Source organism: Thunnus maccoyii, chromosome 7 (genome assembly GCF_910596095.1).
Source record: "Thunnus maccoyii chromosome 7, fThuMac1.1, whole genome shotgun sequence".
Taxonomy (NCBI): Eukaryota; Metazoa; Chordata; class Actinopteri; order Scombriformes; family Scombridae; genus Thunnus; species Thunnus maccoyii.
Window position 1 is genome coordinate 14,158,576 of NC_056539.1, and position 17,826 is coordinate 14,176,401.

Genomic DNA, 17,826 nt, shown 5'->3' on the forward strand with positions numbered 1-17,826 from the left:
CACCGTATCTAATTCAATTTTACAAACTGTAAGAAAACACGCTGCTGCTCTCCGAGCACCAGTGTAAAATGTGTTGCAAATATTTCAATTTTTACACTTTATAATCAAGCTGTTCTCTTCTTTAAAACAGCCAAAAATTCGAGTGAGAATATATATTTCTAATGCAATTTCGCTTATTTGGCTATAAGTGTAAATATTTTAAGAGCCTCAAAAAGCCAATTAAAGAATATTATTTTGTATTCATATTAAGAAAAATTATCAGCTTATACAGTAAGACTCCATGCTGAAGATGAGAGTATATTTCAGTGGCAGGCGCTTTGATTGGAGTTCAAATGTTTGATCTTGCAGTTTTTATCAAGGAGCACAGAGATCAAGCAGAATTACCAGAAAGACTATAGAAGCAATACAAATCCTATAATAAATCCCTTTTGGTGTATGCAAAATAATCAGGTGACTCGGGACTTTACAAAGACCAAAATAGCATTGATGTTTTATTATAAAGGCAGCTTTTATTCAGGGGGAGGACAAGCTTTGTACTATGCACTTGTTAATGGTCGCCCTGGTTTTAATGTTGGGTTAGCAGGACGCACTGTGCAGCGTTGCTCGGTGTGTTGCACTGGATGTTTGAAAAAAAGGCCACAACAGGCTGCAGAGAGCCGCATGCAGTCTTGCTGGTGGTCTGGTCAGGCCTGGTAAAGACATTAGTGCAGCATTCTGGGAGAACGGGGAGTCCCATAGACAGCGCTCACTTCTCTAAATAAACATTAGTCTTAAAAAGTTTGGCCCCACGACCTCAGCGTGATCGCATTTCACTCTGGATAGTAAACTTCAATTTTATCGCGAGGTTTTCCTCCACTTTTCGAAAACACACTTTCACGCTGAAAAAGATTGGATGTCAACTTAAACAAAGTTTCATTTTCACCTCGCTTAAGGGACACAGGAGGTTGCAGTGTCCTTAGTATTTCTTATAGCCATATCACACCCAGGCCTGACTTTTGTTTAACTTCACTGATTTACATCCACGTTTGAAGTATAATCATTACACTCTTACAAAACCATTAGTCAGACACAAATACCTATGATGGTTTAAAAAAGCAGACAAATTGAAATACAGATATTGCACCATACAGTGATTCAACTGTGTGTAACGTCTCTGTTGTGATACAAAGGCGATATTTTTCCTCCACTGATAGCCTACTAATTAGACTAATTAGACTCAAATATCTTAATTAGAAGAACAAGCACGGCCTACAGTGTTTTGCTATTTTTAAAAGCTCTAAAGTTTAAAATGCTTCTGTTCATGGTCCAGACAGCTAAAAGCAAAATGTGTAGTTTGAGGGGGAAAAAAAGCAAGACTGACCTGAAAGGTTTATTGTAGATCCTCTGTTTAAATATCTCACAGCCTCACAGACTAATTGAATTTCATCTTTTACGGTTTCATCTTTTTAGTTTAGGTTAATGGGGAGAAAATTACATTTTTTTTTCTGCACAATGCATGTGGGAGACCATCAAGAGGAAACGTTTAAATCCTAAATTAATAATTATGAGCTAATAAATGGGTCGGGCCGCTGCCATCAATCGCAGTGGATCCTATAGCTGTGAGTCTAATGCCTCGATATCAAAGGTCAAATAGAAGAAGCCAGTAAAAGCGCCCCGCATGACACTGCAGATGATGTGTGAGAGCGACCAACAGCAGCTGCGCCTCTCTATCAAAGCCATAGAGAAAAGTGCAGCATACTCGCCTTTCCTTTAGTGCGCCCCGGCCAAAGACACACCGATGAGAGGACCTGATAGAATAGACTCGTATACCAATGGTGACCAATGTGAGGTCCGAGGACCACCGGGGGGCGTTGAAAGGCTTCCAGTAGGTCCCCGTTGAAAAAATAAAACGTTTAATTTCATGATATAATTGCGCAGTAAGTGACGTTTCTGGATTACATGTTTTCAATAGGCATGTGTTGACTTTACCTCACAGTGTTGGAATTAAGGGGAACCAGACGGCACCTCAGCTCCCCCATACGAGACCACCTGCGCTCCCATGAATGTAGCCTCATATAATTCAAGCGCAGAAGCTGCTAATTAAACATTCATTTTTTTGCATAATTTATTCTCCTGCGATGTATCATCATATAAGAGATGAAAATTTAAACCTAACTCCGTCTTCAAAACACGGGAGTCGCTGATCTAAATTGGTCAAGCAAGCTATTCCAGTGCCTTCTGATATTTTCCAGTCTTGCATCGTGTCAGGACAGCATGTCAAAACACACTTCCAAGAAGCTTACAGTTATTTGACTGATGCCAATCTGGCAGGCGATAAAATTGACAGACAACCGAGATGAAGTCTTCAAAAATAAAGGATGTATTTCGTCAGTAAGTGTGGTCTGTGTTATTGGAGAGGCTTTAAAATGTTTACCATTGCTCAGAATAGTCACATTGTTAAGCCTTTGTTGTTGTCTTAGAATGTCAATGCGCAGTTCTGTCTGTAGGCTATACTTAAGACTTTTATATCCTGGCAAATACAACAAATATGTTTATTGAGCAAGACATATCTGATGAGTTTTACGCGTCTTATATTATTTTAGGTGCTTTTGTTGCCTGTTATTGTTTTATTTGTGCGCTTGTGCGTAAAAATGATTTGGTGTCATCTTGGCTAATCTGTGATCATCTCGTGAGGCTGCTGCGAAGTTATCGGACAGGATGTGCATGTGAATGTGAATGCGTGCTGTCCATCATTGTCATGCAAGTAGCGGGTTTAACTCTGCGTGGTTGTGCGTCTGAAAGAAAAGCAAGGAATTGTTATATATTGCAGAATCATTCGTGTCAGTAAAAAACAGCGTACCAAGTTTGGGCACCACTCCACAGGTGGATCACTAGACACCAGAATGTGCTTTGAACGCTACCCCACCCCCAAAAGTTTTATAATCCATTTAATCTAATGGAGAAAAGAATGCTTTAGAGACAAAATCTGATCAAATGTTTGAAATAACAAATGGGAAACCCAAATCTAGTCAGGAAGCTTGATTGGAGGGGGGAAAAAATCCAGAAAACCCACACCCACTAGACTTTACAGTAAACACACATCCTCTCTCTTCTAAAACAGGTCTGAATGACGGGTAGCCTATAATATCACCTGCTATCATATTTTGGTGATCTCTGCAGGCTCATATCTGCAGTCATTAATACCCCTGATACTGTGTGTGTGTGTGTGTGTGTGTGTGTGTGTGTGTGTGTGTGTGTGTGTGTGTGTGTGTGTGTGTGTGTGTGTGTGTGTCTCATCTCCTTTTCTCTGCAGCAGGTGTTCGTTTTGTGTGTCAGAGTCGACGAGGCGAAGATCTTCCAAAGTTAATATTGTGTTTCCAGAGATGATGGGGAGTTCACTGTCCTCGCTTTATTTACACATTCTAAATTAATTAAGCGAAGGATTCCTCTGTCTGTTGCAAAAACACGGAGGCTGGAGGGGAGACCGAGAGCAGCGAGGGGAGGCTGTGATTTATAGCGGCGGTGCAGCTAGGGCCGCGGCTCGCCTCTCCTCCAGGCCGGGGAGCCGCGGACCGGGCCAACATTCCTCTGTGGGGGCGAGGAGGCTCGTCTGCCGTGCGCACACACAGACACACAGGAGAGGAGACAGTTATAAGATATAGTCCTGTTTGTTTTCTTGTACACTTTTCTTGAAAAAGCACGCTTATGGGCTCTAAAAGTTGCTGGTTTATGAGGGGAGAGCCTCGAAGTCGGGACTGTGTGTGTGTGTGTGTGTGTGTGTGTGTGTGTGTGTGTGTGTGTGTGTGTGTGTGTGTGTGTGTGTGTGTGTGTGTGTGTGTGTGTGTGTGTGTGTGTGGCTGGGGTTGGGATCCAAGATGTCCCCAAAAAGTAAAATGAGAGCGCTTGTTTTCATTAGCACACTCCCTATAGGCCCAAATGTACAGTGGCAGTCAGTCAGGGGCCTTCAGCTTATATGTAACACAGTCTGGGAGGATCTGGTTTAATGTTCAGATGAAACCAGTCGAGTCTCAAAATCTAAAACCAGCTTTTATCTCAGCAGACCAGCAAAAATATAACTACAAGCTACAATTAAAATAGTATTTACTGGACTTAAAATAGTTAGAAGCCAACTTTCCATGCGTCTTGCTTGTCGCAATCTATTTAAATCTTCTTTTTTTGGACGAATCAGTCCGTTAAAAGGCAGAATTAATTATTTAGGGAGGTTAAAGTTAATTTCAGGGCTAAAGCACCAAATTGATCTCCCAATAGGTGTGTAAACGTCCCCACTACATGTTGAAGCTGCTGACCTTAAGTTCATTATGAGCCCTTATAAATTAATCGGCCATTATATTATATTATATTATATTATATTATATTATATTATATTATATTATATTAGTGAACAATGGCTTTAGACTCGTAATAGTTTGAAGAGTGTGACCTTGAAGACTAGTAGCTTGACATCTTTATTCCCCTGCACGCACCTACGTGCACATCATGCATGCACACACACACTCGTGGCGTCAGCACACCTTCTGTCCTCGTGTCCTTCAAGACTCACACAAGATGCATCGATCAGGGGCGTAATGTTATTGACAAGGCAGTTAAAGATTGGAGCTAAACGATTTCAGTTAATCCCCCTGCTGTCGCGCGCTGTTTAGGATGCAACTCTAATTATATTTTAATACTTATAAATTATGATTCCGGTCTCACTACTCTTTTTATGTTATCCCGAGGGCTTTCCCCGGGAATCCTAAACGGAAAAAATGTCCAGAGTGGAAAATAAGAGATAAACGTAAATTCATGTTGACATTCGTCTATAAATAAATTAAAGCGGCATAAAATGCTGGTTTAAGGCTGCTTACGCCCAAAAAAACAGAGCATATGGAAGCAGTTAGAAAGAGATGGGAATTGCCTTGAATTTTATAAATGTGTTTATGTGACTGTTGAGTCATTTGGCTGTCACCTCACATATCACTCACTTCTTATTTCGTGTGAGAAAACGTCACGAAAAATGACGAATGTCGTGGGTGCCTAAATAAAGGCACGCTCCCCGGGGCTGAAAGTGTGGGTGGTCTTGAAGTGACAACCGTGCGGAAACCAGGGTCTCTATGAGGCATTAACGTGTCAATGTAACCGGTGAGGACTTGCAGGAATAAAAAATTAAAGAGCGTTAGGAAGATGCGCCCCGGGTGTCTAATGTGTTCAAGTGTTTGTGGTGATTTTTGAGGAAGAGCGAGTTCCAGGTCTATTCTAGTCACAATAAGTAAGCCTGTAATCTTACAGCAGAGATGGACCGTGTTGGTGTGTGTTTGAGCTAAAAAATTCATCTCAAATTGTCCATTTTCAAAGAAGGCGCCTTTTTCTGAATCTCCCCATGCAGATCAAGTGTGTGAGAGTGTGTGTGTGTGTGTCTGTGTGTGCGTGCGTGTGGGAGCGCGCGTTATGCTTTGTGTCTCATGATTTTTATTGGCTTAGTTTTCTTTCCTGCAGTTGTTTAAATGGTTTTTAACCACCTCTGCAAACGCTTCATGTGGATTTTAATGGACTGATGCGGTGCGTAATGACTCCCTGTCAGGGCGGGTGTGCAGAGAAAACTTCAATAGCCTGCTAATGTTTTTCTCCACCTCATTTACTGCGCAAATTATATATGCTGGATATCAATTCACATCACTGAGAGGAGTGGATCAAATCAAAACGATTTCCCAAAACCGTATATCAATTGTCCAAATTTGCACTTACAAGGAGAGAGGCAGAGAAAAAAGAAATAAAAGCTGGGTCTGGATAAAGAATAGTGTTGGTTTTCGTTTCAAAGACTTTCAGTGAGCTGTGCATGAGGGAAAACAGAGGAGTCAGCCCTCCCACCCTTCATCCTTAATAATCATCTGTCAAAACACCCACAAACTAATTTAACCATTTGCACACAGTTCTGGTAAATAAAAGAGGCTTTACACCCCCTTCTGTCTGGAAACATGTGCTCCAACAACTCTGAAAAAGACCAATAGGCCTGTTTTCTGTAGCCGGACGAGTCCCACTGCTTCTTTTATATGTATCCCGAGACAACACAGATGACATGAAAGCGGACCAAACCGAGGGCCTTTTGAGAAGATTGCTTTTCAGGGTCTAAAATGTGTGTGGCTGGTCTCACAGGGGACCGCTCGCTGTGCGCACATTCACTCCCCTGGGCCAGGGGTCCACACTGACAACATCAACAAACGGCCAAAAAGCCGCATTATGGTGGATTAGGAGCCTGATGAAAAATGCTGCTACAAATTAGCAACGAAAGCCCAAAAGACCGTGGGTATATCCTTGTTCACTTTCAATTACAGACCGCCGAGGCCTGGTAACGTCCCCATTCATTTAGGGCCTTTGTAACTTGCTAGAAAATGGTCCTTTACAAGCGAGCAAGAGCCACACAAGAGGAATACTTGCCCACTGTTGCGTGATATTCATGACTGTTATATGCGTCAAGTCGTGTTTGAAATATTTGAACCGAATGTTGTGCGTTTCTCACACCTAAAAAGAGTCTTGATTCACTGCACGCTTAAGAGACTAACCTCGTTGTAATTAGTCACACCTGAATTAATTATATTTAGGAGCTGCATGATTGGAACAAACATGCATATTTAAAAAAAAAAAAATTGGCCTTAAAGTTCGAATAAAAGTAAAATGTTCTTTCCCCAAATGCAACATTAAGAATAAAACGAAATTAAAATGAAAGCCTAATATGACTCCTTTCAAAACAATTATTTGTTGGAAGAAGTAGGAATTGTTACAAATACAGCATAAAGCCTGATTTAATTTAATTCTTTTAACATATATGCTGCAGTTTAGTCTATATCAGCTGCAAGTCTGACGCATCAACTCTGCAATAAATAAAAAAAAATTAACGATTTTGGGCTTGTTTGTTTTTTTCAAATTCACCAACATTTATTATTCTTGTCATTACAACAAAAAATGACCTATGAACATTTAGGTGTCTCTCTCTATTGGCAACACATGACATACTGTATGTCTCACAGATTCCATTGTGAAATAGATAGGAACGAACAACAATTAAAAGGTTGAGAGAGGTAATGCGACCTTTTGTACCAAAAAAACCACATAGCCTACATGTCCACCGACAACATGAAATGATACTGTCACAAATTCACCATGTAGAGGAGATTTGGGGGGGAGTGATGGTGGGGAAATGGTTAATTTTGTATGTGTGTGTGTGTGTGTGTGTGTGTGTGTGTGTGTGTGTCTGTGTGTGTCAGAAACCCCCTTTTGTCTCCATGTGCTTTCTAAGTAAAACCTGAGTTTGCCGTCTGTCAGAACTATATGTCAACAACAACAGTGCCATTTTTCTCACGACGCACAAAATAAAAACAATATAAATCATAATATAATTCTCAATTATATTTTTTAAAAAAATTGGAAATCATCCCCGCAGTCATGGGTGACACCTTTAACTTATGTTAAAATAACAAGATCTTTTTCTTTTCCCCCCATCGACCATTGAAGGCCACGTGCCAGATTTGCAGGCCAGTATTGTTTAAAAAGATCCCTCTCAGAGTTTCTCTTGCTTTTGTCTCTCAATATTATACACATATTTACAAACCATAAATAAACCTTTCTCTCCTCTTACATTGGGATGAACCGTGGAGAGCCAAAACACTCTTATTTCACCAAGAATGCTCAGCCTACCTTCACATAGGACGATGCCACAATAGGCTTTTTAATAAAAGATTTTCAGCGGGCATTCTTGTTTTTTTTTTTGTTTTGTTTTTTAGAAAGGACAACTGTTCATAGTCGGGGTTTTGCTGGAAAAAGTCTGACTCTGTGGCCCGGGTTGTAATATGCTGTCCTGTGATAGGCTCAAATGGTTGGAAGCAGAGGCCAGTGCTGGGGTCAACATGGCCAGGATTTGAGCCTGGCTGCCCGGCTGCGCGCTGTAGGAAGAGGCGGTGGAGTTGGCCGCACCGATGATATTGTCAATGGAGAATGAAGGCCGGCTCGGGGTGCTGGAGTCTGTCTTGAGAGGCGGCAGAGACGGGCTAAGCTGAGGGTAAAAAGGCTTTCTTAAATCGGCCCCTAAAAGGGAAGGCAGTGGATGCGGCGCAGGGAATATGGATGAGGGCAAGGTGCAGGGTGCGTTAGGGAACGGGAATGAACCACCTGTGTGGTGTGGGTGATACGGGTTGTGGGCTGCGTGAAAGTTCTGCAGCTGGAGTCCATAGTTGTATCCATACGGGCCGTATCCAAACCCGGGAAGAAAGCCACCAGAGTCCCTAAGGATTTCATTACTTTGGTGCCTCTTGAAGCGCTTCCTCCTGCGCAAAAAGCTCCCGTTGTCGAACATGTCTGCGGAATCCGGGTCGAGGGTCCAGTAGTTGCCCTTTCCGGGGTTGCCAGGTTCCCGTGGGATTTTTACGAAGCAGTCGTTTAGGGAAAGATTGTGGCGTATCGAGTTTTGCCAAGCTGGGAATTTCTCCCGGTAGTAGGGGAATCTGTTGCTGATGAACTCGCAGATCTCACTGAGTGTGAGGCGCTTCTTGGGGCTCTGCAGGATGGCCATGGTGATCAGGGCGATGTAAGAGTAGGGTGGCTTTACAAGTGCATTTTTTCTCGATTTGTCCCCAATCACGGTCCCGGCCTCTGCGTTGGAGCCCATCTGGTCTGACGGGCAGTCGGAGCTGCTGAGCCCGGGAGAGGAAGCCCTCTCAGCCGCGTTCTGGGAGTAATTATCGTCCGAGTCATTGTCCAAGTTGAACTCGTGGTGAATGTACTTTCCGTCCTTTCCAACGGATATATCGCCCCCAACCACGTCGATGTCCACATCTTCGGACAATGCAGAGCTGTCGGACATATCCGTCCCTAAAGTCATCCTTGAAGACGCCGCTTCTTTTACCCCTCTTTCCCAGATTTCCTCCTCCTCTGGTCCGATGAAGTTTACTGAGCGAGAGCGCGCACACACTCTGCCTCTCCCCCTACAACCACACCAGACTTTTGCTGCAGCTTTATCTCCAACTACTGAATGCACACATGGCTAGAATCTATTTAAAAGATAAATAACTCTTTGACCTGTGGATTTGGCGAGTCCTGGCCGTCCGAGGCTGGTCAAGCAGGGCCGTGCGAGGTTCTCATCGAGCAGAAAACTTCTGATTTTCAGGCGTAAAAAGACAAGTCAAAAATCATCGATCTTGCTCCGATATGGACTTGTGTTGTCTTCAAATGCGATGGTTCCCGTCTGTTATCAGTTTATGCTGTTGGCCATTTAAAGGGCCACTTTTGGATATCCAAGTACCTTTCCAAAATATCTTTTACGCACAGGATTGGGTAGGTATCCAGCCAGACTGTCACACTATCCTCTTTAGCTCTCAAAAGGTATTTATAGGACCACGCTGATCACGTGGTCTTTGAGTCACTGTTACCAGGAACTGGACGAAATCACCGTGCAAAAATTAATATTTCAACCTGCCCTTGAATCTTAAAACCATATTCGTTTTTAAAAAAGATTGATTAAACTGAAATCACGAAAAAAATCTCGGCTCTGGAAGACAATCTCTGTTGTTTCCATGGATACAGATTTGTTTCAAGAGTTTCAAATTTTCATTTACTTTGTACATGTTGTTGGAGATCTTTCTTATTCTGTGTCCCATCAATATATGGAGAATTTATTGAGACAAACTTTTGGATAAACTGGATAAAAATGCACCAAAAGGAAATAAAATTGTCTCAATTTACAATGATGATTTTTTATTTTTTAAATTCGCACGCATTTAAACTGCGATTTTAAAGCAGCGAGAGGCAGCGAGACTTCTTTAAGTGGACATTTGTTCCTTTTTTTATTTTCTCTCTTTCTTTCTTTCTTTCTTTGCAGTGTAAGGTGAGAGAAGTATATTTTGTATGTGTTGTATTAGCTACTGGATGCCTAAATTTCCCTTGGGATCAATAAAGTTTCTATCTATCTATCTATCTATCTATCTATCTATCTATCTATCTATCTATCTATCTATCTATTTATAAGGTGCACATTGATGGATGACGGTGATTGATCATTATGGAAACAACCTGCAAACACAAGCATATACTGAAGACTGTTATTCATTTTATAATGTGATTTCAAAAATATCAGCAAAATATGTGCATCTTAAGCGCAGGTAATGACATAGGTCAAAAGGCATTTATAACTATTATTATTATTATTATTATTATTATTATTATTATTATTATTATTATTATTATTATTATTATTATTATTATTTTTCAGTTCCCTTTATCAATTTGTGGAATTCAGAAATTAAATGCATTTAATTCGTTATGAAATAATAATGAAGCTTATAATAAATATCACGATGTTGTCAAATCCACTAAAATAAGTCTATAACCATAAACATATGAACATATTTTGTACGTTTTTAAATTATTATAAATGTGTCGTTCTGTTGTCTAATAAAAAAGGCTGATTTAAGCGTATTGAATTCCACCTCAAAGGTTTTGGCCAGCGGCCTAATTCCCTGATCACTTCCCACGGGTTTTGTGTTTTCCTTGTCAAGAAGTCACAACATTATCCATCTGCATTTTCTGAATAATTCACAGGGGTCCGCAGTCAGCTGCAACCTGCTCCAATTCGTCTCCGTCAGGAGTGAAAGGCCAGCAGATGACAATATGTAATGTGTGTGTAATGTGTGCGGGCTTATTTAGAGCAGGCGGACATTCCAGTTCATTACGCTGCAGAAACACTGAGTTATTGTAATGCTTTGACGTCATCACCCCATTCATCTTACAGGTCAAACAACATACAGCTTGTCAGATTTTTTTTTTTTTAATTTTATTTTATTTTATTTGGTTCGTCAGGGAACAACATGGTTTCATTTAATCGCAGCAACAATATTTTGTTCTGTGTTTGTTTGCTTTCGTTTTAAGTCTGCATTGTGTGTTTTTTCTTCTTTAAAGGGAAACGACTGTTCCACTGAGGAAACAAGTTCAAGTCAAGCATGCAGCATCTTAAATATCCCACATAAGCTCTGACTGAGCCTCGTGTCCTCTTCTCTGACCTGTCTGTCACTTTTCAAGACTTTTAAAAATCAAAAATCTGAAATAGACTCGCTGAGACGCGCGTGACAGCTGTCTGACAGAAGTGACACAATTTAAGCTTCTTTTTTTTTTTTTTTAAATTTCACTTTATCATTAGATTTCTCTGAATGTTGTCATGTATCCCACGTTGTGCATAGATTCACATGACAAAACACAACATTTGGCCAGACAACAAAACAAACACATCAGACATTATTAATATTCAGCTGCAGTGCAACCAGTTCTGCTTTCACATCCATTACACCACACAGGCCTTGCGAGAAAAAAGGCTCATCAGCTGGATCCAAAACCAAACCCAAACTCTGATTTAACATTTTGACAGACTGAGGAACAAAAGATTCTGTAATTTGTTCAGTCTAACCCTGTCTGATGAAGCCTGCATTTATAAAACTTGATTCTAATTTCCAGGTTTTCCAGAGGATCTGGCGCCATGGGGAGACCACACTTCCCACAAGCGATTGATTTATCTGTCTTCTCACACTGTTTTCCACAACCTGGACCACAGAGGTAATGAGACACGTGACTAATTTACTAATTAAAACCTCACATTCTCTATGCCATAACTGTCAATTAAGGAGCGTATTGATTTATACTGAAGTGGAATAACAATTGATCTATATCTTATATTGTATTTAACAATTAGTAAATTAAAGATAGACTCCCTTATCCAATTAAAATGATGTTTTGTGTATAATATTAAATTCCAAATTATAAAGCTGCTTTCAGTTCAAACTATTTTTTCTAATATTAAGCATCAACAGTGCACCGGCACAGAAATCTATATAAATGTCATTTGGTTGTGGCACATGGCTCAAAAGACAGATATTGGCCACATTTTATTCTTTTTTCCAATTACTCATATTTCCTCTTGAGTAACCTACAAAACGGACGCTGTGGGATATTTCAGCTTCTTCAAGTTTCCAAAGGTTCAAGAGGTTTTTGGCTCATGAGTTGAGATTTGCGGGGAAAGCTTTCTTATTTTTGCAGTTTGTGGTGTTGAGCGCCCTCTGCTGTCGCTAAAGTACCGAAAATGAAATCTTTCCCAAACACTAAGACTGTCAAAGTGTTGGGTTACACTTGTGCTTTTTCTCACATAAACACAGTGGAAATAATAAAACTGAAACGTTTCTACTGAACTGAAAAAATGAAATGCTGAGACGGTGTTTGTTAAAATGCAGTAGCCTCATGACAATGTGTCCCAGTAGGAAATCTAACTGGAAATATTGACTTTTTTGAAAATATTGAAGCACAGGTGGAGGGCAATAGTATATAAAGTATAGTATATAGTGTAGTATGTGCAGTATTTCTGTATGCACCAGAATTAGTATGACAGAATTAGATTCAGGTGAGATCAGCATTATGCAGCATGTTGCATAGGACGGTTAAATGAAGCAAACTGTCCAACATAGAGTCTAAATGAGGAGTCTGACTGCACTGTGATTATCATCATCTGAATCCTCAAGAAATTAACACAAGTGGTAACTACAGTATCCAAATCTCTCACTATATATGAAACCAAGAATTGGTAAAATTACACAGGAACACCTGAATATTCTATATTCTATATTATTATTATATATATTATATGTGTTTCCCATTTATCCAGGCTAATCAACTAATATACTCACTTAAAAAAAATGCAGTTATGGATGCATTCTGTTGTTTTATGCTGATGTATTTTTCTTAGTCCATCACATTATTGGCCAGATCATATGACATCACACCGAGATATTTCCAATATGAGTATGAATTTTCAGCTATTAGAAATTCTTGAAGTAACCATCAAGTTCTGATGCCAGATTCACTGAAGCTTCAGTCTTGAGTCCCAATTGTATAAATGTCTTTTCATTACAAAAAGATTGAATTTAGCACAAGAAACAAGAAATGATAGAGCCAAGCTTTCATCAGCTTCTTCATGATATTTAATGTAAAATATCATGAAGAAGTTTATGATGATGAATTCTGTCTACACTGCCTCTTTGCACCGACATTCAAGAGTCATAAAGCTATAGCAGTTTTGGAAGAGTATCTTTTTTGCTTGTCTTGTTGTCTTGCTCCATCTGTATCACTATTGTCTCTTTTGAAGTTACACCAAAGCTTAGTACAAAATAAACTCACTCCGATTCCCTGACGATGAACAAAATTAAGAACTAACCAAGTATGAGCAAATAAGGTTGAAACAATAACAACTGTGAAGTCTTTTAAGTCAAATTCATTTAATTCAGCAAAACAAAAATACAAAATCCAGGTCAGGCCTGATTATAGGGTTGCTTGTTTCTCAGGTTCAACCACCATGGTTGTAGATTCAAAATGAGTTTGGAAAAATGATTATCTGCTTATTGTAGTTGTGGTTTTGCTGCTTACTGTTGTCCCTAATCGGTGTAATTAATCATAATCACAACACACTCACAAACTGAAAAAGAAAATCACAGTAAAAGAGTGAAAATCATCCCACAAGCTGAGCATCTTGTTTTTGCTTCCATCTAGTGGTTGAAAATTTGAACCTGCTGCAACTGTATATATGATTCCTTCAGCACTTCAGTGTCGAATTCACCTTCATTCATACTGAACAAACAGCTCTTTAAACAGAAGTAATGATGTTTAGCTAATGAGCAGACCTACACTTTGAACTTGACCTTTCTGACTAACAGCTTAATATATCTTGATTCAAGCTAATGAAATATCTGACCGTCAGAAACAACTGGACTTGCTGTTTGGTCTTTAAGATGTTGTCCCATCCGTCCAAGATTACCTTCAAATCAAACATCCAGTCCAACTCTGACTTTGACTCTTCAACCCAGTTTATGATCATGTGCATAACCTGATAGACCCACCAGGTGGCAAAACTCTGTCCTAGGCCTACTGTACCACAACAGGAGGTGCTGCAGCTGAGACTCCTATGAAAGACTGGAGTTTAATCTCCTTCATTTAAACAGTATATAATACATCCCTTCCATAGGTAGCAGCTCGAGTTCAATAGTTGCAATGGCTAAAGGCCCCTGTGCAATAATGTTGGACTGTGAACGATTTTAATATTATGATCTCACATTATCAGAACCCGGATGTGTCTGAATGTCCCCTGATTGATCTTTTAAGATGTAGTAAGGACTGCCACCAGCAATATCTTTCTGACAAGTTGACAACACACATAGAAAATGGAAACTTACTGAACACATTCATAACCTGAGCAAAATCAAAGTCGGAGATTTTTATAATCAAATAATAATAGGTCTGTATTTTTCTATATTTTTCTATCTCTCTCTCTCCCTATTTTTTTTTATATGGGATAGAATTGTATTTATACTTTTAAATTACTTTTAATTAAGAACATAAAAGTACCTCTTCATGAGAGAAAAGTGTCCCAGTTGAACTTGACAAAGATCTTATTAGCACTTTTCTTCACTGACACCAACTAGATTTCAGCAAATGATGAGGGAAGTAATGTCCATGAATTGTATTTAAACTGTCACTGTTTCTTTTTTATTGATTATGCTTTTCCAGGCTTCACAAATTAATATATCTTTGACAACTAGTAGCTGGAACATAAATTCCTTCAGTCAGAATAGCTACTAGTTGTTGATAAAGTTGCTAATAGTTAAATAGTGAACCATGAATGGATTTGTTCATTTTGTTAATATGATTCAATCAAAAAAATGATGAATATAAAATTGGAGGATTCAAATCTATTTTATTAGTAAGAATGAAACATTTTTAAATAAAGCATCCAGGAAAAATAGGAAAGACAAGCTGAATACAAATTAATGGACATTTTAAAGTGGAAATCTGGAAAAATAAAGCATTGCTATGAGGAAAAACAGATGAGGACTAAACTTTAATAAAGATAATGATGCCTGTAGAGATGTTAAGGTTGTAAAAGAGACTCACACCAGAAATATACGAATAAATATAAGTTTATTCAGCATTCTTCACTTGCCTTTGTGTTGCTGGTAGTTTCTCAGTTCTGACAGTAAGATGTAGCCTGATGCAGGTTTTGAACGCAGTTAGAACTAGAACGTGAACCACTTTGCATTATTTGTGCTACATTTGATTGATTATGGCTAGTTCAGTCAATATGTTCAGTTAATAATTGCTAACGTGGGTTTTCTGTGATTTCTAGGCCTCTTTGCACCGAGGTCACTAAATTGGTCACTAAATTCATGTGTGATCACGATGAATGTTGTGTTTATTTTTTGCGTCTAATTTGCAGAGTTATTCTACTCGATTAGAATAAGGGGGGGATATTTATACTTTTAAAATTCAAAAAGGTTGAATGGTAGTAATATAATTAAATCTAAAATTATGACCCTACATGATCATAAAATAAACCAAAATTAATCAATTGCCTATAACGTGCTCATCGTCTATAATGAAGATTGCTGTTTAGCCTGCTGGTAGTAATATGATACCTGATGACCCTAAAAAAAAAAAAAAAAAAAAGAAAGAAAGAAAAAAACAGAATTACAGTTTTTTAATTGGTCTCGACAACCAAGAAAGGAGCCACTTTCATGAGAAAAAGATTTCAATTGTCAAAAATAAAGACCACGTTTATTTTAAAAAATGAATTTATTTAAACGATCTGTCGTCAGCAATGATAACACTCTTCTTTTAATAAAGATTTTACACCAAAAAGAAACTATTTACATCAAAAAAACAGCAGACATGAGTGATAACAAACACATGTAAACTTGAAAAAAGAAAAAAAAAAACAACTAAACACCAGAAATATGAACGAAATGTGGCACAATAAAAATACATTAACGCTCTCTGAGATACAGTCATGGAATGTGTCAAACGGATCTAAATGGCTTTACACCTTTCAAATAGGAATGTCTTATCATGAGGCTCGGTCATTGTCATGTTTCATGTCGTTTCTGATCTTGGCTAAAAGAAAAAAAAAATCACCTTTTTTTATTTTTTTTTTATTATTTTTTTTTACAGTGACTTATGAATCTGTCCTAATGAGTCCATTGTGACAATTTAGGGCATAATAGGCTGCTGTAATACAAATCCCAATAATATTCTGATAGGAATTTGTTATGCAATTATGTGTCATATTTCTTGAATAAGGGACCTTGCGGCAGCCTAACTTTTTTATGATTAATTATGATCTTTTTTCTCAAGGGATGTCTCACATATAGCGCTCTAATCCTGACGCAAAGTTGGCTTGTCTCATGTAGGAGTTGTTGTAGGAGTTCATGGGGCTGGAGAGGCCCAGCAGCTGCTCCGTGTGCTCGGCGCAGGAGCCCGGGCGCAGGGTGGGCAGGGACAGCCGGTTCCCGGAGCAGTACACTTGAGAGCTCCCCGGTGAGAAACCGGACTGGGTCATGGTGGGCAGGTTTGGGGGAGAGGCCGAAGAGGAGTACGGGTACCCGGCGGCCAGGTTGGAGGGGATGTTCCCGCTGTTTCTGCTCAGCATGTTCGCTGAGGGGTTGACAGTCTGGGTCTGGAAGCAGGCAGACGGGTCGGTGCCGGTGACCGAGCAGCTGGAGGTCATGGTGCCCAGGTCACCTCCGCCCAGCCCCAGCGCCTGGGTGTTGAGCTCTCCCCCGGGGCCGCTCTGCACCGCTGTCTGCTGGCTGATGATGTTGTCGATGCTGAACATGCGCGGCTGTCCTTGGCCGACCCCGGCAGACGTCTGGTAGTGATGCAGCATGGCCGGATGCGGTGATGTGGCTGTCAGCTGTGAGCCATAACCAGAGCCTATCCCGGCGTACAGGGTGTTAGGGTACGAGGGCCTTCCCATCGGGGTTGGGGTGAACGCGCTGGAGCTTTGCATGTACCCTGGGTAGGTGCTCACATCTGTGCGCTTGAACCGTTTCCTTCTCCTCAAAAAGCTCCCGTTGTCAAACATGTCCTCAGCTGCGGGGTCTAAAGTCCAGTAGTTGCCTTTACCTGGTCTGCCGGGCTCCCGGGGGATCTTGACAAAACAGTCGTTGAGGGTGAGGTTGTGGCGGATGGAGTTTTGCCACTTCTTTGAGTTCTCCCTGTAGAAAGGAAAGCGCTCCATGATGAACTTATAAATGCCCCCAAGGGTGAGCTTTCTCTCGGGGGAGTTGGCAATGGCCATAGCGATGAGAGCGATGTAGCTGTAGGGAGGTTTCCCCCTCTGGACGGGCCTCTTCCTGCGGCGGCTCCCGGTGGGCAGGTGCTCCTCAGTCTGGCCCAGAGCGGCTCCATCCTCAGTGTTTGGGCTGTTTCCCCTGGGCTCAGACTTGATCAAAATATTGTCCTTTGACCGGGCCTGCAGCATCAGAGGCGGCGGTGGCAGCGGCGAGTCCAGGCTGACATTTGGAGACATGACAACAGGACTGGCCTCGGCGGGCGAGTGCTGCGTCTCTGCGGTCATGTTGCACATGCCAGAGAAGTAAGAATAATTTGCCAGATTCATAAAAGAAAAATGTAATGGTCTTCTTTTTTTGTCGAAATGGATCAGCCGGAGGAACGTGTCCGTATTTTACCAGTGAGTTATTCCTTTGCTCTGGCCAAAAATAGCCTCTGTCCTGCCCTGGTGTTTGGGGTGGTGTGTGTGTGTGTGTATGTGTGTGTGTGTCAGTCCAGGTGAGAGAGAGAGGCGTTGACAGTTTTATAAGGCAGGGCAGGAATGACGCCACTGGCTCTCTGATGACGATGGAGGCAGCTGGACAAAACTCTAGAGAAAATTTCAATATTCCTCCAATAGACAGATAGGGACCTGTGGTGTAGCTAATAACTCATATTTAAGCGGTTATGGTGTTTTTTGTATGGTGAGGTTTCTTGTGATGTTGT

The 17,826-nt window shown here is 40.5% G+C and overlaps 2 protein-coding genes across 2 annotated transcripts; both read right to left on the minus strand.

Moving 5' to 3' along the window:
- Nucleotides 1–6,936: 6,936 nt before the first annotated feature.
- On the minus strand, nucleotides 6,937–9,512 carry foxd2 (forkhead box D2). The gene has a single exon (XM_042417237.1). It carries the CDS (start codon nucleotides 8,846–8,848, stop codon nucleotides 7,751–7,753), a length of 1,098 nt encoding a protein of 365 aa, XP_042273171.1. The 5' UTR covers nucleotides 8,849–9,512; the 3' UTR covers nucleotides 6,937–7,750.
- Nucleotides 9,513–15,804: 6,292 nt separating this feature from the next.
- Nucleotides 15,805–17,588, minus strand: foxe3 (forkhead box E3). Its single transcript, XM_042417383.1, has one exon. The coding sequence runs from the start codon at nucleotides 17,447–17,449 to the stop codon at nucleotides 16,190–16,192; it is 1,260 nt and encodes a 419-aa protein (XP_042273317.1). The 5' UTR covers nucleotides 17,450–17,588; the 3' UTR covers nucleotides 15,805–16,189.
- Nucleotides 17,589–17,826: the final 238 nt, after the last annotated feature.